The 23,841-nt window shown below is 50.1% G+C and overlaps 1 protein-coding gene across 1 annotated transcript in view; it reads right to left on the bottom strand.

Moving 5' to 3' along the window:
• Positions 1 to 2,694: 2,694 nt before the first annotated feature.
• The window catches only part of GLTP (glycolipid transfer protein), a 26,930-nt gene continuing 5,783 nt past the window's right edge, over positions 2,695 to 23,841 (bottom strand). Inside the window, exons 2-5 of the mRNA XM_069081670.1 lie at positions 12,128 to 12,186; positions 10,079 to 10,212; positions 6,961 to 7,111; positions 2,695 to 3,915 (exon numbers count right to left, since the gene is read on the bottom strand). Coding sequence (XP_068937771.1) covers positions 3,733 to 3,915; positions 6,961 to 7,111; positions 10,079 to 10,212; positions 12,128 to 12,186 — 527 coding nt within the window. The 3' untranslated portion in view covers positions 2,695 to 3,732. The remainder of the gene's footprint in view (positions 3,916 to 6,960; positions 7,112 to 10,078; positions 10,213 to 12,127; positions 12,187 to 23,841) is intronic.

Below are 23,841 nucleotides of genomic sequence, written 5' to 3'. Positions count from 1 at the left end.
TTCTTCCCCTCAGCTGTAGTTTGGAGATAAATCACATACAACCCCAGTTGAAACAGCCTCTCTCGAAAAGACTTTGGTTATTTTTTATAATTTTTTTTAAAGAGGGAACATAAAATCCTAGAAGGCTAGCATATAATTTTTATCCTGGAACATGAAGAGAAATTCTTTTCTGAGGAGTTTTTAAGAATCAGGTGTCATGGAGAAAGAGTCTGTGAAAGACTATGAGAGTCTCATTCACACATGGCTTCTGACAATTTTTGTATTATGGGCCCCTCTGGCAGTCTGGAGAAGCCTACAGGCCTCTTCTCAGACTGATGTTTTTAAATGCCCAAAATAAAATACACAGAATTGCAAAGGAAAATAATTATGAAATATAGTTATCAAAATTGTTTTTTAAAAGTTCACAGGCCAGGGGCGGCTAGGTGGCACAGTGAATAGAGCACAGGCCCTGGAGTCAGGAAGACCTGAGTTCAAATCCAGCCTCGGGCACTTAACACAAAAACTAGCCATGTGACCTTGGGCAAGTCACCTAACCCCAACTGCCCTCCAAAAAGCAAAAAACAAAACAAAACCCCAAAACAAAAGTTCACAGACCCCAGGTAAAGGACCTGTTCCTGGTCTAGAGATAGTTTGAGAGGACTAAGTTTACCTATTATTCTTTGGAAAAAAAGATTCTGTGGAGAAGACATCCTACGAAGAAAACATCCTGAAAAGAGACTCCAAATGCCATCTTAAGATAACTGTAATGGGGGACTAGAAGTTAAAGTTGCTGGTTGGACATGACTCTGGTTGTGTCTTTTCTTATATTAATTTGTGCCTTTGTGTTATTTGTTATTCATTAATTATATAGCCAATAGCACTGATGTTTATCTAAGCCTATGAAACTGGGGTTTCAGACTGAAAGAAGAAAGCTTAAGAGATTTTTCCAGTTTTTATAAAGCATGGTGAGGGCTCAGAGCAAATTGGTTAATTAACGAGACAGCGTTTGCATTTTTTTGTAATTTATGAAGAAACATATGCTCTGATATCCTTTGAACCTGGTGTGAAAGAATGAATAAAGTCATCAGTTGGGCGTGCTGAGAGGGTCATCTAATGCACAGGGATTGCAAAAGCCCTGATACACATGGGGTCTTGCCCCTGGGAGGTGTGGAATGTGCACAGTCTCCTGCGCATCTGATCCCCTGGCCGGTCACTTGACAATTGACAAAGCGCTTTTTTCTTCATCCTCTCGTTTACTTAGTCCTCACCTGTCTCTGGACTTCCGTGTTCAAGCGCCAGCTCAAATCCATCTGCCTTTCCCAATCCCTTCTAATTCTAGTCCTTTCCCTCTGTTCATTTGCTCTAACTCAACCTGGCTCTAGCTTGCGTGTCCACAGCAGTTATCTCAATGTCGTCTCCCCCTTTTGCTTTCCTTTGTAGACCCGGCACATAGTGGGTGTTTATTGTGGAACGACTGACTAGTCCTCACAAAAGAACTCCCTAATACAGGGGTTGTGATGCCCACTTGACAGATGAGATTCAGAGAAATTAGTCACTTAGCCAGACTAAGGTCTTCGCCCAAGGTCACAGCGCTAGTGGGGCAGCTAGGTGGCGCCATCAGCGCATGAGCGCCAGGCCTGGAGTCGGGAAGACACATCCTCCCGAGTTCAAAGCTGGCCTCAGAAATTTTTTAGTTGTGTGACCTTGTCACTTAACCCTATTTGCCTCAGTTTCCTCATCTGTAAGATGAGTGGGTTGGCCCCAGATGATCACAAAGGCCCTCTTCGGCTCAGAATCCTGAGATGGGAGCAAAGATGGTGTGTGCCCAGGGCGGGCAGTGCCATCTGCCGGGGATACTGAAGTGACCTGTTGTTCTCAGTGCCAGGGGAAGGGAAAGAGCATTGGGTTTTCTGAAGCCTTGGGCTCTGGCACTGAAGCTGTGACTAGGGGAGTCTTTCCTTCTCACCCCCAGCCCCCACCCCAGCCTGTTCTTTCTCATTACAATGGACCAGGGGCAAGGCTGGGAATTGCATCATTCTTGGGTCCCTCCTACCTCTGACTTTCTATGGCTATTAGGTTTAGTGTCAGGAAACAGCATACAAGAAGCCCCCACTTCACATCACCGGCCCATCTCAGAGGCATTCCTCTGGCAGCTGAGTACCAAGCCTGGAGTCGGGGAGACCTAGGTTCAAATCTAGCCTCAGATATTTACTAGCTATGTGACCCTGGGCAGATTACATAAAAGAGAAATAAGAATTTGGAGTACCTAGCTCAGAGGGGTCCATGAAATATAGTACTCTGCAAGCTGTAAAAACATTACACAGATGCTGGTTTTGGGGGAAGGGGTTCAGACCTGTGATTTCACTGGTGTAGGGCAACCTTCTGGTTTTAAGTGGCAGAATGGTGACTGTGAACTGAAAATATCAGCTGGTAGCATTGTATCAATCCCGTTTTCTATCTAGTCATCGGGCTTAAAGCCTACAGAGCCAGACTTGGCCAAGAAAGGGGCACCTGGCCACAATTCATTCTCAATGTGGGCTCCCAAGCCCACAGGAGTACATCACTCGATTGGCACCTAAGGGAATCTTGAAGGAAAGGCAAGCAAGGGACCAGCCTGGGCAGAGATCAGATCTCCATGCCCATCATATGGGGGAAGATGGAAAGGCAGATCCAGCACTAGCCTGAGATCAAGAAAACCAAGCAAGAGACCAAACATGATTTCAAAATAGAGTTTTAATAAGGATTATTCCGGTTGTTTTTGTTTTTGTTTTGCATCAAAGTCATCCCCCCCCCCAAAGTCTCCCCAAGTGCAGCACAGCAATTCACTGTGGAGACCAAAACGATTCCTGATCCCAGCTTAGCAGCTCCCAAGAGCCACAATTAAGGCAAAAGAGGGGGTGAGAAGGGGTGCTGAGACTCAGCAAGATCTGAGGTCTCCCCCTGCCCCCCACCGTAATCCCTCTAGGATAATACAAATCACAAGCCTAGGCTGGAAATATCGTTCCTGAAGGGAAGAGTTATCCAAAGGAAAGCAGAGCATGGCCCTCTAGGAGAAAGTCTGATCATTATCAAACTGAGCATCCCTGGGTTCAAGTCAGAGGCTTATGGGTTTTGCTGGAGGTTTAAAAACATCTGGCCTGAAGTCAGAAGGAGGGCAGCAGCAGCAGCAGATGCAAGGAAGAGGGACATAACACACTTTTTAAAAAAAATCCCACATAATTTCAAATCACATTTCATTAATGTGTTTAAAAATACACAAGAAACAGGAAAACCGGGGAGCATGTGCCTCACATTGAAAAGCGAGTCTCCATGTTCTAGGTATTTATTTTTCCCCTAATTGTACACTATTTCCCCAGAGTCAAACACTCATTTCGTAAAATAACAATAACAATAATAATAATAAAACTAAAACCACTTAGGACTTGATTAATTGGAAACGTTAATCGGCGAGGTCACACTCAAAAGGATGGTTGAAGCTGGTCTAGACCTCCTGAAATTCTAAGGCAAAGTGGAAATGGGATGGTTAGATCTTATTGCTGTTGTATAGAAACTCTCTTGAAATTTTATATATAATTTAATATAATATATGTATATATTTAAAAACAGGCTGTCCCCTGAAACTCCAGAGATGTTTGCTAAGTTGTTGAAAGACAGCAGTCCTTAAATTCGTTTCACAGTGATTCGGGTACTTTGAGAGAGCAGGAGGGCTCAGGATGGTGCCCCGGCAGGGGAGCCCCAGCAGGGGGGCCGAGGCTACACCTTGTAATTGAGCTCGGCGTTCATCTTGGTGTACATTTCATAAATGATGTCGATGGTGGCCGTGAAATTCACCAGGAACAAGCGGACCTTCTCCAAGCACTGCTCTTCCGGGACATCCTGTCCTTTGGAGAGCGCCTTGAGGAAGTCAGACTTGTACGGGACCGCATACAGAGCTCCCTGGAGGGGCGTGGGGAGGGGATAAGAGACAGGAAGGAAGGGGTCAGCAGAGAGACACGTCACCGTGCACTGTGGTGACACCTCTAACCAATCCCCCAGCATTTAGTAAGCATGGCACTGGGGCTACCGAAACAGTCACACAGTCCCTGACCTCATGGGGCTTCCATTCTACTGGGGCTGGGGGAGGGGAGGGTACTGTCACAGAGAAGTGTGTATGTGCATCTGTGCACATATAGCTAATATACATATGTATTTATAAACACACACTGTAGAGATAATTATAGATGGATGACTAGATACACACCTAAGTGACTGGCTCGACAGACAGATAAATATAACAGAATACATACAAAATAAATACAGTGTCTGGGAGATAGAGATGCAATAACTGGGAGTTAGGGAAGCATTCTGGACTGAGGGGTCCGAGAGATAGCAGAGAGAATTTCAGGCCTGTAACCTCAGGCCCTGGAGGCCAGGGCCAGGCTCAATCTCCCATGAATTCCTATTAGGCAACCTTGACTTTGCATAAAGTATTCTCACAGAAATCGACATTCCAAAAAACCCTTTTGTTAACTTTACCGTACAGTGCCATGTGCCCACGCTCTCTCCCCTCCTGCCTCCTAGCACCCCCCACCAAAAACAAAACCCCGACAACCTGAAAAGCCCCTCCAAGCGAAAACAGAAGAAGCGAAGCAGGGAGAGATCGCCGCCACTAGATGGGGCTGGCCTAGAGACCTTTGCCCTGCTCCACCCACCAGCCCCAGTATCTGCCTTCTGTCCATCTGCGTGTGGGTACCAAGTGTCTGTCCCTAACGTGTTCTTCCTTAGTGCTGGCCAGGCCCCCACGTGGCTGGCCCTGGCCCCCTTCCTCTCTCCTCCTCCTTCCCCCACATAAATACCACTTTACTTAGGAATCTGTGGAACTGTCCACTTACACCAAGTGAGAACTGTGTATAGCCGCTCACCAGGAGCTGTGCAGCCCTCCAGGGCCCAGCTCAAAGGTGTTCATTCAACTAAAGTGAAGGGAATGACGCCTCTGCCATGAGGGCCCTGTGAGCAGCATCCCTACAGCCCAGGGGAATGATGCTGGGTTTGGAGCCAGCAGCCCTGAATGAGAATCCCACCTGTCACCCCACTTATTACCTGTGTGATCTCTCTGGGTCTCAGTTTCTTTACTTGTAAAATGTGGGGAGTGAACTCTAACATCCCAAGAAGACACAATAATCCTGTAATCTCAGGATCATCTCTATCAGGCAGGAAAAGGAAAGGAAGGCACAAGGTCACCACCGCTCTGATTTGGGGCAAGTCAACTAACCAAAGCCTCACTTTTCTCTTCTGTCAAATGGGGGCATGTTACCCCAGCGCCCTCCCCCACGAGGTTCTCCCACTGAGGCTCAAAGGGTGAACCTGAAAACCAGGACCCGAGGGTGAGCTCTCTGCCCCGTTTGCTCATCTATTCAGTGGAGCTGGACAGATCACATCACAGGTACCTTTTTGAGCTTGAATCTGAGATCCTGGGACACTGTTTACCTGTCAGTGTGCTCGATGGTACTGTCATTTTTAAAATCTGCAGGATCTGAACTTGGGACCTCCTGATGCCAAGCATCCCCTTTCTACTACTCCAGTGGCACACTCTTGGGTTGGTTTGTTTTGTATTATTTAAATCAACCTGACAAAGAAGGTCAGAGGCCACATGACCAGATGAGAGTTTGTATAGAAAGGATATGAGGGTCTAAGTGGCCTCCTGGCTCAATGTGAGTTGACAGTGTAGCCTTCATTAATTTAAACATTAATTTTTGTAAAACACTACCCTAGGGGATAGGGGAAGAACCAAGATCAGAGAGGAATAATTCCCTGGCTGTACAGGCTAACAGGGGAATCATACACCAGCACAGATCCTCGTTAATCCTGTGTACAATTATTATGATTTTATTTAATCCCTCATGATTTCTCTGGTCCAGGAACTCCTGGTAAGGAAAGTCCTTCTACCAAGGCAGATGGGCCCTTCTCTGAACCAAGGACACTGAGATGGGAGGTGACTCACCCAAGGTCACACAGTCAGTGTATATCCAAGGTGGCACTTGACCCCAGACCTTCCTAGATCCAAGGGCAGCTAATAAGCAACCTCATCTCTCAACACTATAATGCCATGTCCCTGGCTAAATTAAGTCAGAGGTACAAGCAAAGAGATGGGCATGAGAACATTGTTACTGACAGGGTAAGGTTTCCTGGCCGTGTGTGGGTTAAGCTCGAAAAGGAGGGTAGGAAATCAGTGAGTGAACTTTAAGAGGTTAAGCCACAGGGAGCCAGTGAAGGTTTTGGGCTGAAGGGGGAGGCAGGCATAACCAGATCCAGGCATCAGGACTACGGACAGGGACAGTTTGGGACAATTTGGAGGCAGAGAGGGGAGGGCCACCATCCTCTTCAGACTTGGAGCCAACAAGCCCTGGGCTGGATTCATAAGCCTCCCAGACACTCCTAAGTTGGATGGCCCCAAGCAAACACAGTAACTTCTCTGAGCCTCTGTCGTCCCTTCCCGCTCAAAATCTGTGACCCATCACTCCTCTGGGTGGGTCTGTTTCCTCGTTTGAGAAAACAGGGACTGAACCAGATGGCCTCTGAGGTCACTCCCAAGCCAAGTCAGCCAGCATTCATTCAGCACCCACTGCACGCTAGGCACTATGTTAACAAAAAAGACTAAAACCAGCCCCCACCCTTAAGGAGCCCCCCATCTGAGTGGGGAGGCCGCCCACAAACAAACAAGAGGTCCATGGTCATCGGAGGGAATGGGACTAAGGGGGATGGGAAAGGCTTCCTGGGGGGAAGGGCCCAAGATGAGCAGGGGGCGTATTCCACACCAGGCAAGCTCCCCGCCAGCTGTACAGGCTCCTATCGTGGGGGCTTCAAAGGCAGAGAAGGTTTCACATGTGTCAGTGGCCAGGCCACCCAAGCACAGACCCAGAGCCAGGAGCCTCAGAGGCAGAATCCAGCCCCTCCGTTCACAGATGAAGAAGCAGGCCCAGAGTCCCCCCGGCTCCTCCTCACCTGGAAGATCTTCTGCACCAGCCAGCCGTGGTACTTCTTCAGAGCCATCTCGTAGGCTTTGGTCACGTTGACGCGGATGAGGTTGGGCCGGTTCTCATCACGCTCCCCGTCACAAATGCTCTGCAGGAGCACCTGGATAAACCTCAGGCCTCTGTGGGAGGAAGCACAGCCAGGCGCCACCGTGAGGACCCCGAGCCCCACCCAGGGAGGGAGCACAGCACGGCCAGGCGCCACCGTGAGGACCCCGAGCCCCACTCAGGGAGGGAGCACGGCCAGGCGCCACCGTGAGGACCCTGAGCCCCACCCAGGGAGGGAGCACGGCCAGGCGCCACCGTGAGGACCCCGAGCTCCCCCCCCAGGGAGGGAGCACGGCCAGGCGCCACCGTGAGGACCCCAAGCCTCTCCCCAGGTCGCTGGGCCCACGGCAGAGAGCAGACACCTGCCTTTGCCCTCCACTCAAACAGAGCCTAGTCAGGCTGGTGCGAGAGGGTTTCAAAGGCTGGCATTTGCAAACTATCTTCCCTCTGTTCTTCAGACCCTACCCCCACAAGAGCCCAATGTCATGGAAAGAATACCAACAACAGTAATATAACTACCATTTACACAGTGTTTTTAAACTTGCAAAACACTTTCTGTTATTTCATTTGCTTCCCTTCTTGGTCCTCATCTGTAAAATGGGTTTGCTGATGCCCAGGAGATGCTATGAGAACTAGAAGGAAGGAAGTGGCGGCCACCAGCAGCAAGCTCAGCTGCCCTTCCTTAGGATGGTCACCCCTCATTACCGCCTATCTCCGGGTAATTACACTGGCCTCCCCCACTCTGGGCAGATTAAGTCACTGAATGGGGGGGGGGGAAGACCCCTGAGGAAAGAAGTCAGCATCCAAGGGCTGGATTCAAATCCTGCCTTTGGCCCTCACCACCCACGAGCCCCTGGCCAGCTCTTCCTCCCTTTTCATCCCCATCTGTAAAATGAGGGGAGTAGACCAGCAGAACGCCAAGGTGTCGTCTCTGCTCCCTGCTGGCGGTCTTCCCTGGTCTCCCCCCTGCTGAAGGGGCGCTCACTATCTTGTTGGGAGTCTACGGCACTCTGGGATAACTCACTGGTGAGAAGTTTTTCCTTATGTCAAAGTCCACATGGGCCTCTCTGAGACAGCACCCACCTGGGTCAGGACAAGCCTCATTCCTCAACATGGGTGGGGTCTACAAGGCCAGGGCACACCTACAGGCAGAGGCCAGACTTTCTTATCACAATCTACAGTTCAGCCATCACGCTGGATGTGGACTAGACCAGCCACCTGCATCCCAGCAGCTCACGTTCCTTAGAGATCCTCAAAGTTGATGGGCACCCTGTGAGGGTCACAGGGCCAGGTTTCTTAGACCCATTTACTGAAGCTGACGGGCCCCAAGACAGGAGAGCAGAGCTCTGAGGTCTGCAAAGCCCTCTCCCACCAGCAACTCGTGAGGGTGATACGACAGATTATCAATGGCCTCATCTTACAGATGAGAAAACTGAGGCCGCTTCTTCATGGTCTAACAAGCGTCAGGGGCAGGATTCAAAGTCAGGTCCTGACAGAATCCAAGCAGCACAGACACCGATGAAGAGGGAGCAGAGACGCTGAAGGAGGCAGGGAGGGCAGCACCTCCAGAGGGGACCTGCCAGCCTGCAGCCTCTCACCAAGGCCGATTTACTGGGGCGGGCACTCCCTGGCAGCCACGCTGTTATCTGTCCTCCAGATCCCAAGGTCTTCCCTCCACCCAAGTCCCAGCTGGCTGGTAGTGCCCCAGCCGAGGGAAACATGGCCTCCTCGCTTCCTCTACAGACACTTGCTGCCAAACTGGGCCAGGCAGTTTTCACTGCATTTTAACCCCATGGTGAATGGGTTAGAAATGGGCAGTGAGGGAAGAGCAGTCTTTCAAAATGCCCAAAGGGCTGCAAAGTTATACATTAAACCAACCCCTCTGCCTCCCACCCAGGCCCCCCACAGATTCCCCACTCGCTTGGCAGACCCCCTTGGGTTCTTGCTTGTCTGATCAGGCATGTGGAGAAAGGGGTGTGTGTGTGTGTGAGAGAGAGTGTAAGAGTGAGTCTGTGTGTTAGTGTGTGCTTGTAAAAATATGTGTAAGCATGTGTCAGAGTATGTATGCGAGACACAGCATGTGTGACCGGTCGCATATGAGAGTGAGCTCCTGTTAGTGTGTGTAAGAATGTGTATGTGAGTGTGTGTGAGTGTGTACGTTTGTGATTCCCCCGTGCCCGGCACACAGGAGCGTTTACCCTGACCTCAGTGAGTCTGGGGCCTCTTCATTTATTAAACACCTTCCTACGCTGCCACTGTGCACAGAACAGCATGCTGGCAGTGGGCAGGGCAGGGAAAGGAAAGGCCAAGGTCAGGGCAGACACCAGCCCTGTCCTCAGGGAGCAGGATAAAGAGCCCAACAGAGAGAATGGAGAGAGAGAGGCAGCTTAGGGAGGCACGCTTAGAGCTGGGGGGCCTGGTCTCAGTTTCCTCCTCTGTAAGATGGGGACGACACCCAGGGCCACAACCTCCAGGGGCTGCTCAGAGGCCCAAATACCAACACTGAGGGCAACAGAAACGTCCCCAGGTAAAGCATGTGAAGGAGAGGTCACAGCTTGAGAACCTTACAAGTCTGTTTGGTTTTTTAACTGACATTTCCAGAGTGTACCAATGTCTGCACAGTACTATTCAGACGGTCTCTCACTGGCAGAGCCTCAGAGGCCATACAGCCCAATCCCCTATTTCAGAGATGAGGAAGTGGAGACCCAGGGAGGTTTGCCACAAGGGATGATTCAAAGCCCTATTTTACAAACAGCCCCTGGGGTGAAAGTGACTTGCCCAGGGTCATGCAGCTAGTGAGGGCTAAAAGCTGAATTTGAACCCAGGCCTTTCTGATCTGGTCACACTATGTAAGTGGTGCAGGGCTTTAAACATGCACATACACACAGACTCTCAAAACACACACACACAAACTCTCAGAACACACACACAGACTCTCAGACACACACATGTACAGGGAACACACACACGGATTCTCAGAACACACACACACACAGTCTCTTAGAACACGCACATGCACACGGACTCATACTTTCTCTCACCTTTTCAGCCACATCAATGCCAGTGTGGCCCCAACCTTTGGCCATTCGGCCCCATACATCTCCTTCTCCACTTCCAAGATGTTTTGCAGCGTTCGGAACTTAGAAGGGTCTGTGTCATAAACAGCCCGGATTGTCTGAAACAAAAAACCCAGTTTGAAAAGGTTTCCAGGTTGAAAAGCACTGCCCACAAGAGGTCTGCACAAAGAAAGGGAAGGAAGCCACCACCTGCCCCCCTCCCCTCCATCTCAGGGATCACTGACTTCTCCCAGACTGGGCCTTAGATGAGGTGGGAAGGGCTTGGTTGCCCCAGTGGAGGCAATGAGATTTGGGATTCAGGAAAAACCATCAGAAAGTTCAAAGCAAGAAAATCCAATATAAGTACACAGCTCAGAGAGCAGTGCCACAGGATGTTGGATTCTCGGAACACTGGAATCCGTCAAAAGGCTTTTGTTCAAGACCCACCTCTCCCACTTGCTAGCTGTGTGGCCAGGGGACAATCAAACGATATCATTTATAAAGTGGAGATAATAATAATTTGACTACTTAGTTTTCAGGGCTACTATGAGGAACCTAGTATTTAAGCACATGTGTATGTTCATATATCCGTGTATTTGTATGTATAACAGGGGTTGTGAAGAGCTATTTAGGTAGTTATGTTGTTGTTCAGACTGGTAATAAACAGTTATGGCCAATAACCCTGATGCTTATTTAAACCCAGATTAGAGGGATAAGCAAAAGGCCTAAGGGAAAGGCAGTTGCTTAAGTTTATCCAATAATGCTTAATCAACCAGGGTGGGGGCTCAGAGCTAATTCATTACAGATTTTGCAATCTGAGTAATTAATAAGGAAATATCAAAACATATCTCTGGATTCCCTTAGAACCTGTGATGAAAATGAATAAAGAAAATGAGATAATAGCAGGTCTCAGAGAGATGTAATCAGGTGATTGCCCCACCTAAGCTATATGTAGGAAATCAACAATAAACACCATGTTTTAATATATATATGTATACACACATATATATAGCCTGTCAATCCATTCTTGTGTCCACACACACATATATACATACATACACATACACATACATAAGGACACATGAGAATGGACTGACAGACTCTCACATATAAATCTATATAAAATGTGTGTGCATGTGTGTGTGTGTGTATTTGTGTATTGGTAGACACTGGTCCAGACTTGTGATTTCACTAGTATAGGAAACTCCTGGAGCAAAAAGTCCCAATGAAAAGTGGCAACTCCTCTACAATGACTAGTCTCAGAGAGATGTGAGGATTAGATGTGCCAGACACAGGATTTGAACCCAAACCTTCCTCTTCATCCTTCCCCAAAATTAGCTGACATATAGTTTAAATATTTACTTATCTGCTTCTGCACTGTTTCCCCTGAGTGGAATGTAAGCTTCCTGAAGGCAAAGTGTTTCATGTTTGGCACACAGTAGGTACATAATAAATGCTTACTGAATTGAATTACTAATTGGAAGGCTGGCCCTCTGACTTTTTTCCATGGTTATATATCATAAATAAAATGTATACAGCCAATTTTTAGTCTAATGGGAAAAAGAAATGGCATTATACATAGAATCCATTTTTTAAAAGTAGATTTTGTTTTTGTAAAAAAAAAAAAACCACAGGTCCATACAACTGGGCTTATTAAGCACCTTTGCAAGGCACTGTGTTCTAAATGCCAGGGATGCAAAGGGAAAAGGAGACCTAGCTCCTACCCTCAAGGGGCTTCCCTTCTATGGAAAGGGGAACACTAATTTGGGTGCAGTATCCATTGATCTGAACCACTGACCCTCTCCTAGACAACGGGGATAGGAAGGCAGAAATGCTATTCTTCATGCCATGAACAGTGCCAAGAAGCAATCCCAGGGTTCACCACTTCTTCACCATTATAGCACACCAGGAAACAAGGTACCCACAGCTTCAGCGGCCGCTCTCACCCAAGCCTGGATTAATGGCACCAAGAGCAGGGGCAACGTCTGCCAGGAACATTCCTGAAATATTGAGAACTAGGCTCTTTGCACGTACCTTGATGTTCCCGCTGATATCTGCTTTGATCGGGGTGAACACAGGTGAGCCAAAACAATCTGGGGTCGGAAAGAAGAGGCAAGATTTCAGGGCAATGACAGAGAAGGCAGAATTGGGAGGTGCTGGAAAGGGCCCTGAGCCCCCTGCCACTCCAACATGCTCTGACCCCATTAACTAGTGGACAAAAAACCCCAAAGCATTTTCGGAGAAGAGGCTCATTCTGAGCAACCGTCAGCCCTGGGGTAACACACTTCCCCTCTCCAGGCCTCACTTTCCTCTTCTGTAAAGTGAGAGGGATTGGACACAGGCCTCCTTGCTCTCTTAGGGGGTTTGCTGGGAAAAGTCTGCTGTGGCAAAACCAAATGTCTGAAGCAATCCATTCTAAAATGTAAATCAATAAAATTAAAACCTGGAGATCTGATTCAATGACCAAGGTTCCTTCAAGCCGTAATGACCTAGAAATTCTAGGAAAGCTTGTGATGCCAAACCAAAATCGACTTCTCAAGCTAAGAAGTTCCAGGCACCGCGTTAAGAGACAGAAGAAGGTCCCTGCCCTCCAGGAGCTCACACGCTAATGGGAGTGACGATGCACCACCAACGTCCATCTCTGCCTCATCTGTCAAATGTGGGAAGTGGAGTGGATGGCCTTCCCTTCCAGCTGGAGCTCTGGGCCCCCATGTCCCTTCATCACTGTCCTATTCACTTCCTTGAAGGCCAGGCTTTGGTGGTGCATGCCTGTACCAGGGAGGATGGGCTGCAAAGCTCTGGGGGTCTGCACCAGCCTGGTGACAGCCCAGGATTGGGGGTGAGGGGAAAAGAGGGAGGAAGAGAGACACAGAGGGGAAACAGGAGGGGAGCGGGTGAAGGAAGAGGGGGAAAGACAAGGGAGAGAGGGACAGAAGGGGGAAAGGGGGAAGAGAGAAGAATGAATGGGGTGAGGGAAGGAAGGAGGGAAAGAGGGGGAGAGGGAAAGAGAGAATGAATGACAAGGAAACCTTTTTTTGCCTGTCTGTATCCCTAGCTCTTAGCCCCATATGAAGCACACATTAGGTGCTTAATAAATGCTGCCTGACTGGATTCTAAAAACCAAAAGGCAAAGATGCCCACACAACACAGAATGCTGCTCAGTCCAGAACTTCCAGGGACAGACCAGACTCGTGTAGCTGAGTCCCGTGGACAGCACACACAAGGGCCAGGATGATGTGAAAGGGCCACTATGGAGGAAGTGTGGTGGCAGAGAAGAGTCACTGAAACAGACCCCCTCCCATGGCAGAGAGGTGGTGGGACAGAATGCTATACACACTTGCACATGACCTTGGTGTCCAGTGTTTTTATATCATGGCTTTTCTCTGTCCCAGGGAAGGTTCTAGGGAGGCAGAGGGAACCTTCAGAGGTGGAAAGACAAAAGACATCCATTAAACACACTTCCTGAAACACATCCCTGAGGACAGGGCTTCCTCCCCTCTGCCCGGAGCCCAGCAAAGGGCTGCCTTAGGATCATGGGGGCAGAGATTCAGAGCTAAAAGGGGCCTCATCTGACGGAGGGGAAAACAGGTTCAGAGCTAGTGAGTGCCCGAGGCAGGACTGGAACTCAGGTCTTTCTGTTTCTGAGTTCAGCACCCAGAGGTGGAGGATTCCCCCTCCATGGAGAACTTGGCAGAAAGGCTGGAACACCGCTCGTTCTAAAAAAACCATTCTAGCTCTGATCTCGGCTGCACTGTCCAGACCTGGAGCCCAAGGCCCTAGATTCCTAGCCTGGCTCTGGTCCCCTGACCCTGACTCTGGTTGGCAGCTCAGCCCTCTGGGCCATGGTCTCTCCATTTGTGAAACAGGGAGCACAGTCTGGTCCCAGCTTCCCTCCTCCTACACAGCATGTGCAGGGAGAGCTGGGAGCACGCAGGAATCACGGCTGCTACGGGGCCAGACAAGTGGCTGCGCCCAGCCCCCAGACTGGAGGCTCCCTGAGGGCAGCCACTGGCTTTGGCCTGGCCCATCTCCCAGGGCTCAGCCCAAGGGCTGGCACCCACAGGCACTTAATAAATGCCCACGAATGACTGGCAGGCAAGAGAGCGCAGCGTAAGGGGGTGGCACTGGGAGTCAGGAGGGCCTGGGTTCAGATCCTGAGCTCTGCTCTGCCTGACCTTGGACAAGTCACTTGTAGAACATAAGTAATTTGTGTGTGTAGCAAAACACGCCTCAGAGAATTATGTAAGTTCTGAACATGGTGAAATCTTGTAGTGAGGGGGTGGGCACAGTGGGGAGCACTCAAGACCTGAGTGCAGATCTTGCTGCAGACAAGGCCCCGCTGTGCGACCCTGGGTAAGTCATTGGCCTACTCTGTGCTTCTAATGGCCCTACTGCCCAGGATTCACACTCGGCAAACTCTGAAGACTCTAACCCATATCTGGCTACATAAAGAGCTCCGGGGGTGACTGATTCCTCCTGGACGTTGCTGAACCTGGTTCTGCTTCTAACTCTGACACACTCCAGGCACTTTCACACTTGCCCCCTAGTGCTCGAGCTTGGAGTTTACTCCTTACTTTGGTGAAGTCACTTCATGTGACACAAAGAGTCGCTTCTGAAATTCCGGAGCTCTGAAAGACACGAGGAATTTGGCTTTGTTTTATGGAGCTAATGTCCTGTTCCAGATCCAGGACCCAAGAAATGAGGACACAGGCTCAGAGAGGGAAGAGGACTGAACCAGGGCTCCCTGACAGTACACGAAAGCTCCAGAATTTGAACCCATGACACAGGACTAGAGATCTGGGGCTGGAAGGGACCTTGGCAGCTTTCATCCTACCTGGGAGGGCACCAAGCCTGGGGCAGCTAGGGGATGAGTGTCAGAGACAGAACTGGAACCCAGAGCCTCTGCCTCCAGGGGTCTTCCCACTGTCCTACGCATACCAGGCTAACCCCCACCCCAGGCCTCCATAAGGTGCTGAGGCCAAAAGCTTTTATCATCGCTGCACTCCAGGGACACGGCTGGCCTTAGGGAGACGAGCCTGCCTCAGCGTGCCGGGCTGGGTCTGAACAACGGCGGATCCAGCCTGGCAGGCTCAGAGGCCCAGCCACGGAGAACCCGTACAGACGCCCTCTGTATTACAATGAGGGCGATCGTTAGAGTGTTCCAGACCCAAGAGCAAATCCTAGAAGCACACAGAGGCCGGGGGCTGGATCCCGTGGCCCACAATAGGGACGACCACAGACAAACGCATCCCTGGGACAAAGACGGGTAACACAGGCCCTACGAGTCAGCAAAGAGGCCTTTCTGTAAGAGGAAAGAGGAAAGGAAGCAAGAGGCAGCTGGGCCCATCTCTAAGGAGGGATGCTGGAGTACCAAGGGGGACAACCAGGCCCTGGCACAGGGAATGTGGGCCAAGGGTCACCCAGGGAAGGCCGCTTCCTCTCCCCAGGCCTCAGTTTCCCCCTCTAGACGAGATGCCTGGTTAGATTCAATCAAAGGGAAAAGGTCCAGCCAAGAGCCCAGCCACCTGTGCCTTGTTTTCACAGTCCTGGATGCCTTGACCTACCCCCTACCCTTGGGCCCCTCATTCTGGGGAGATTTCTTTCCTTCTTTTTTTTGAGGCAGTTGGGGTTAGGTGACTTGTCCAGGGTCACCAAGCTAGTGTGTCAGGCCAGATTTACTCAGGTCCTCCTGACTCCAGGACTGGTGCTCTATCCATTGGCACTGCCCCTGTGGCTATTTCTAAACCAGTGACTCCTCCTTAGACGGGGCCCCCTGTCACAAACAGCTTTCCCTTGCCAGTGACTCAGTGGATGGCACTGAGTCCACATCCTGGACCCTGCTCACGCTCTACAGAGACACAAAGACAGAAGCCCTGGCCATTCCAGACGGGTCACCTTAGAAGAAGCTCCAGACGCCAAGGTCTGGGCATAGACGGGCAGGCCCCGCTCAAAGCTGTGAGAACATCTCCCTTGACTTGTGGGGGCCACGCCAGGCTTCCCCTCTCCTCCACCGGGCAGTGGTGGCTGCCAACCACCCAGAGTCACTTGGCAATCGGTGACTTAATTACAGGGACACTCCCTTGAATCTCACCCGTATTCCTCTTGATCTGATTGCCCGGAAGCTGACTCTGACAGTTTGGTCTAGTGTGACGTTTGTGAGGATGGGAACACTGTCTTTCCCAAGGGATGGGCTCCTCACAGCCAAGCTCCAAGCAGGTGGTGGTGATTGTTTTTTAAACCCACAGAGTTTAACCAGGCGGCCTTGGGGCATCTTGGCACGCTGCAAAGGGCCTGGTTCTAGAGGCTGCACCTCTGCTTCTCACTCCCAAGGTAACCAACTTCCCTTCAATGTCTCCAAAAAGTGAGGGGGTTTGGCCTAGGTGGTCTCTGAGGCCCCTTCCAATTCTAGCCTGAGGATCTCAGGATCCTGTGAAGGGTCTGGAGTTCAAATCCTGGCTGAAATTTGCTCCCTGCGGGCCCTTGGAAAAGTCACTACCCTCTCTGAGCCTGTCTCCTCATCCACATAAAATAAAGTGATCAGACCAGATGACCTCTGCCTAGGATGCCTTCACTCTCTGGGCCTTGGACGCTGCTTCCGGATCTAGACCTGTTACCAGGACCTTTCCTCCGCTGGCTCCTCCTGGCTCCTTCCTTGGTTTGAACCCAGGGCGAGAGCAGACTATGAAAACAGGGACCTTCACTCCAGGTGCAGGACACCCTATATCTAGCACAGAGATGGAGATTTAAGTATAGGGAAGAGGGGCAGGAGGGAATAGAACCTGGGACCTTAACTCCCAAGAGCTGAGACTAAAATCAACTCTTCCACTCAGTAGTTAGGGGAGCATCTTACAGATGAGAAAACTGAGACCCAGAGGTTAATGCTTGTCCTGAGGAGGGTCACAAACCTTATTTCCCAGCCCTCCACCTCCCTCCACCAGATTTCACAAACATTAAGTAATGATTTTATTTTCTTTGTGGAGACCCAATGAAGGAAGGAAGGAAGAAGGACAGGGAACCTCTCCTCCTCCCTTATCTCTAACCAGGAGCCCAAGGCCTCCACTGCAGAATGATGCCTGCCTCAGTTTCCTCTTCTGTAAAGTGGGGACAGAGATCCCAGCATCAGCTACGCACCTGAGGAGGCAGAGTGAGAACACTAAAGAAACACACATTGTCCTTCCTGGCATTATCATCGTTACTAACATCAAAGAGGAGGAAACGAGGGGGCGTTTAGTGACCCGGCACTACCCCTGCTCCCTGGTCAGCTATGTCATTGGGCTGGCTCACAATCACAAAAAACTGGGCAAGGTCAGTTCTGGTTCATGACTCACGTTTTGGGGGGAATGAAAGGGCCCATTATGCAGCTCTGCCTTTGTGATGGGGAAAAGAGCCTTTTTGTTTCTCCATACAGCCATTGTGGGGACAGAGCAGCGTCGGTCCCTGTGGGACACAGGCATCAAAATGGGGCCTGAGATGCCATCTGGGCCATGTCGGGAAGGCTGCAGCCTAAGGAACCCATGTCTGAAGCCTGGGGAAGGGATGGACACAGAAGGGGAACAGCCAAGGCAGCATTCTGGAGCCAAGTTCTGCCCCGTCCTGCAGAATGCAGGAGTGGGAGGGAGGAGGGAGAGGCACAGAGACAGAGAGATGGAGACACAAAGAGATCCCCGGATAACACACCGCCCAACCAGATTCCTCAGGGGGAGGGGAAGGCGGGGAGAGGTGGGAAGGGGTGCCCAGGCAGAATGATGGAAGATGACATGGATGAGTAAGGGCAAAAACCTTCACATAAATTCCAACTAACTCCCTGGACAGGTTCTGCAGAGCCAGGACCAGGGGTAGGTAAGGGGGCAGCTGATTCCAGCTCAACCAAGGGCATCGAAGCACGCCTTTGTACAGAGCAGCGGGTCACGTTCGTGTTTCCAGGGCCATGGAGTCCTCGCTGGCCTGTGGCTTTGTGCCGGGACACACCAATGCCCCCCTGCCCCAGGTGGGCGCTGCAGTGGACACAGTGCCAGGTCTGGAGTCAGAAAGGCTCATCTGTGAGTTCCAATCTGGCCTCAGATCCTTATTATCAGTTCCCTCATCTGTCTATTGATCCAGAGGAGGAAACTGCAAACCACTCCAGTGTCTCTGCCAAGTAAACCCTAAACGGGGTCATGGAGAGTCAGACACACTGAAAAAGCGCCCCAGCAGAGAGGGCAGCCCACAGTGGGAGTCGTCTCGAGATGCGAGGGAGCCCCATTTTACAGCCTGCCTGGGGATACCAACCCTTCCCACGGACGTTCTAGGGGCAGGGACTGAGCTTCTGCCTTTCTGTGCAACGCCAGCGCCACTCCGTACAGTCAGGTGCCCACCGAAGGCCTGGGGGCTAACCCGATGCACAGACTACTCGGACTTTTTGGTTTTTAAAGCCCTAGACCACCTAGTCTGATTATTCATCATTCCCCTTCCCATCCTCTCTGTCCTCGGATCTCCCATGGCCGTGCTTTTGGGCTGGCCATCCCTCACACCTGCACTCCTGCCCATCTCACAGAGCCCATCTGCTACAGAAGATCTCTCCACCCTCCCTCCGTCCCTTTGTTGGAATTCCTACATCCACGTTTTCTGCACTGATAGAGAGTTGGCTACTTGAGGGCAGTGCCTGTTTCTCATTGGTCATCTATCTAGCCCCACACACAGTGCCTAACACACCATCGGTGCTTAATAAATGCTGGTGGACTGAACAGATTGATTACAAGCCCCTTCTGACTGAATCCAAGCAGATTAACTTTTTTTTTTTTCCCTCCCTGGCTTACAGTTCCCAAAGGGGAAGTTGACCCATGGGCTTCCTCCATCCCTGCCTTTCACATGGAATGCTGATGCCCTGCCCTCAATGACCACACCAGTCTCGTTTGACTTGTTTCACTATTAACCCAAACCTGTTTCTTCAAACTGCCACCCATTAGATGTGGCCCCAGGCAGCGTGGCCCAGTGGAGAGCGCCACAGGCGACAGCAGCCACTTCCCCTGAGACTCAGCTCCTCACCCATAAAAGAGGGCTAAGAGGACCTCCACTACCTACCTCCCAGGGTCCCCAATATTCACCTGGGGCACAGCAGATGAAGTGCTGGCCTTGGAGACGGCAAGACCCAGGTCCAATTCCCACCTCGAACCCTTAGGAGCAGTGTGACCTTAGGTAAATCACTTCCTCTTCTCAGGGCCTGTTTTCTTATCTGTAAAATGAGGGGGTTGGACCCTAAAATCTGTGAGGTTATACACACACACACACACTTCTGGACTCTAAGCCTAGGACTCTATCAATTGCACCTCTTAAGGCCCTGTCAGAGTGGAAGGCATTCCATTTCTCCCAGCATCCTCCAGGCCACCAGCCTCCCATTTGTAGATGGGGCTGGCCACTTAAATGAGAAAGGTGAGAAGGTGTCCTTTAAAGACTTCAACTGGCCAAGCTCCCAAGGCCCAGCACCGCTCGAGATGCCAGGGAGACAAAAGGGAATAGATGAAGGCAAATGGTGAAATGACTTGCCCAGCATCATACAGCTAAGGCTGGATTTGAATTCTGGTATTCCTGACTCCAGGCCTAGCAATATCCACCAAGCTGTCTCCCAGGCAAAAAGGATAAGTGATCGTCCAAGGTCATACAGTCAGTAAACGTTTGAATCCAGATTTGAACTCTGGTCTTCCCAGCACATGGTAGGTGCCTGATAAAGTAATAAAGGCTTGTTGACTTGACCCGACCTGTGCAAATGGACAGGGACAGGAGACAGCATGTTAGGACTCCAGGTTCACAAGTTCATAGATTCAGAGGTGCCTCAAAGGCCCTCAAGTCCAACCCTAATCCCTTTTACAGATGAGGAAACTGAGGCCCACAGAGGCAACTGACTTGCCAATGTCACAGGGGCAGAAGTGGCTTGGCCCAGCACCTGGCAGACCATAACCACCCAATAAGTGCTTTTTGCTGTGGTGGTAGATCTAAGACCATCAATTCTATAAGAACACTTTCAGGAGCTGCGGAGGAGATGCTGTTTGCCCTAACACTGAGCAACCCTAGACTGCTGCATGCTCTGAATCACCATGCCTTTCTTATTTTTAAAGGAACTTCATGCTTTTTCTGTTTCCTTGCTTGAAGTCTTCCCTTTTCTTCCATAATCCAGTCTTACAGCAGCCCTTTCCCCGCTCCCACCTTCAAAGGTAATGCTACTCATCTGCTAAGAGGTTGGAAAGTATCTAAACCAAGGACGTTATCACTGTGCATAAAGTAAGAGTAAATGAGCTCTACCCAGGGCATCAGACTTGGTCACAGGAACTCAGCCTCAGAAGCAGCCCTCAACACCAACCCCCTCCACGACCCCCGCCAGTCTCCCTACTCCCCACGTGAACATCTTTGGTGCACAGACTTTGACCCATCCACTGGGGGGCCTTGGACATCTCTTCTTGCTTCCTGGCTCGATTCCAGAAAGAAGAGGCCAGAAGCATCTTTTATTTTTGCTCCAGGCCTCAGCTGGAGAATGCCCATCATTACATTACAAGTAAAACTAGTCCAGCATCTATTTGGAAATCCTTCTCCCAAATCACCCCTTGGCATCTGGTTCTTCAAGAGCCCATGTCTCCTAACAGGCGATTTTCTAAAGGTTAGTGTCCAGGTAACAATTTTCCCCCACTTGACCCACCCGCCACCCTCATCTCCAGGGCAGGCTCCACTAAGAGAGGGATAATACTCGGTGTTTCCAGGACACTCCCTGGCCTCATTTCCAGCCTCGATGACTCAGTATAAGCAAAACAGGAGGGGGAACAAGCAACGCCTCTGCTGGGAGCTTGGCAATCCAGCCAGGAAGGGCTCTGACTCAAATCCATTTTTTCCCAGAGTCAGAAAATAAAATTCAGCTACAAAAAGGACCAAGTCAATTGCCTTGACGATTCCTGTCTCAGAGGAGTCAGGGGCTGGCTCCCGACTCGAGTTACTTCTAATTGAGATAAATCATTTATTAATCCCCAGGGGTGAGTGCTAGGAGTCGGGACAGGGGAGGGCTGACAGAGAGGATGGAGCTAGTTCACAGAGGAGGTGATCGGGGGCGGAGCCCAGGCTCCCACCCTCCACAGAAACTGGCTCAGAGGGGCCAGAAGAAGAGGAGAATTTAGGAGGTTGCCCAGGCCAATGCTCTCATCTTGCCATTTAGGTCACCGACTTACCAAGTGGCAGAGTCGTTTTTATTGTTTTTAGTAGGCTTCGAGACCTTATGTATAAATAACACGTAAGCTGACAATCCTATAGTGCTGAAAGTCTTATAAAGTGCCTTCCATGTGGTGTGGGAGAGCCCCCCCAATATGGGGACTGCAGGTATCCTCTTTGTGTACATAAGGAAACAGTATAACAAAGGGACTGGCACAGGGGGCATAACGGAGGTATCTTTCAGATGACCAGTCCAGAACCCAGGTTCAGATTGTACCTCTGATGCTTACTATCTGAGTGACCTTGCACAAGTCTCATGACCTTAGGGGACCTCAGTGTTTTTTACCTGCAAAATGAAGGGGCTGGCCTAGATGGTCACTAGCACCAGGAACCCCATGAATATTTCATGTACTGTCAACTTGGCTGATTTTGCTGAACTGCTGCTCCCCTCTCTACCTCCTTCCTTTTTTATTCTCCGTAACAAAGGACTGGGGTGTGGGGGAGAGGAAGGGATATATCTGGAACAGAGAGCAAAAGCTTTCAAGTGAAAAAAAAAAAAGCTGGCTCAAAATGTTCTGGGTAAGTATAATAAACCTGATGCATGAAGCCTCCATCCAGATCAGAAAACATGATTTCAACTCAGCATTGGGCAAACCCTGGCTAGAGGCAAGGGTGTAGACTTTGGTTTGCCCAATCAGCAAGAAGTCCAATATGAACAAGCCAAGCCTAGATCATATCGCTGAAGGAGTCAAGTACCTAGAACCATTTTTAAAAGGAAGAAAAAGAAACAAACACACACCTTATGTTTCCACACACAGACAAGTGGGTGCCGGGGAAAATTCACAGAATAGAAGAGGTGTGCATCAAAGAGACAAGATCTTAGCACTAGACAGAAGGAAAAATGTCCTCATGGGGCAGCTGTCCAACCGTGGGATGGGCTGCCTGCCCCAGAGGGAGGGGATTCTTCCCTTTTCATTATCTTTTCACACCCTCTTTTCACTATCACAATTTTAGGCTGCATTGAAGGGAATGCTAGACCCTCTGCAATCTACCCAGCTCAGACTCCCCAGGAAGAAAAGTGGGTCCTCAGCACTGTTCAAGAAAGACATTAATAAGCTGGGGAACTTCCAGGGATAGCGAAGTCAGGTCAACAAGCATTTACTAACAACATGCAAAGGAAGGCAAAAAACAAGCACATTTTAAAAAGCCAGAGACTGAACTCAAGGGGCTCAGTCTAATGGAGGGAGACATCACACAAATGACTACATATACAAAATATGGTCAGAATGAGCCAGAGATAATCTCAGAGGGAAGGCTGTCGATTAAAGATGAGAAAGCCTTCTTGCAGAAGGTGGGACCTTAGCTGAAGGAAGCTAAGGAAGGCAGGAGTCTGAGATGAAGAGGGAGAGTTCCAGGCATGGAGAGAGAGAGAGAAAACCCCTGAGCCCAGAGATCAAGGGGCCTTGTTCATAGAACAGCCGGGGGTCATGGTCACTAGAGCAAAGAGTATGTGAAAGGCTGTAAGTGTAAGCAAATGGCCAGATAATGGAGGGTTTTGAAAGCCAAAGGGAGAATTTTATATTTGGTTGTGGAGGTAAGAGGGCCACTGGAGTCTAAGGGGCCGGGGTAACATAGTCAGATCCGCACTTTAGGAAGAATCATCTGACATCTGTGTGGAAGATGGACTGGAGGGGGGAGACACCCAAGGCAGACAGACCCCACCCCCACTCCAGCAGCGACTTCAATGGCCCAGGTGTAAGGTGATGAGGGTGGGGGCAGTGTTAGAGGAGACAAAGGGGGGCATACTGGAGAGTGAAACTGACAGAGATGCTGAAAGGTGTAATAGATGAGAAATGTACAAAGCTGAAATCGACAGGCCTTGGCACCATCCTGGATATGGGGGTGGGAGATGGTGACGAGTCCAGGCTGATTCCTAGGTTTCGAGCCTGGGTGAATGGATGGTGATGCCCTTAACAATAAGAGGGAAGTTTAGAAGCAGGGCGAGCATGGAGGGAAGGATAATGAGTTCTGCCTTGAACATACTGAGCTTAAGATGCCTATGGGTCATCCAGTTTGAAATGTCTGAAAGGCAACTGCAGATGGGAGACTGGAAGTCTCCGAGACCACAGAGAGGCTAGGGATAGATAAATAAATCTGAGAATCCCCAGCAGGGATGATAATTGAATCCATCGTAACTGATCCGATCACCAAGTTAAACAGTAGAGGGTAAAGAAAAGGCCCAGGACAGGACTCTTGGGGGACACCTAGAAGACCAAGCAAAGAAACAGGAACAGTCAAACAGGTGAGAAGAGAACCAGGAAAGAGTAAGGGGCGTCCAGTGACGAATAGTATCAAGAGGTTCAGAGAGGTCAGGGAGAGGGAGGACTGAGGAAAGGCCATTGAGTTTAGCACCTACAAACACTGGTAACTTTGGAAGGGAGAGGGGCTTCAGAGGCATGGTGAAACTGGAAGCCAAACTGTAGAAGTAAGAAGAGAGTGAGTGGAGGGGATGGGAGGATCCTTTGTAGATGGTACAACAGGGAGAGAATATATGGGACAAAGGTTATCAGGTATGGGCTCAT

Source organism: Petaurus breviceps, unplaced genomic scaffold (genome assembly GCF_028583685.1).
Source record: "Petaurus breviceps papuanus isolate PSGF00001 unplaced genomic scaffold, PetGlider_PUasm1.0 99, whole genome shotgun sequence".
Classification (NCBI taxonomy): domain Eukaryota; kingdom Metazoa; phylum Chordata; class Mammalia; order Diprotodontia; family Petauridae; genus Petaurus; species Petaurus breviceps.
Note: the sequence above shows the minus strand (reverse complement) of the source record. Positions and strands in the feature narration are given on the sequence as shown.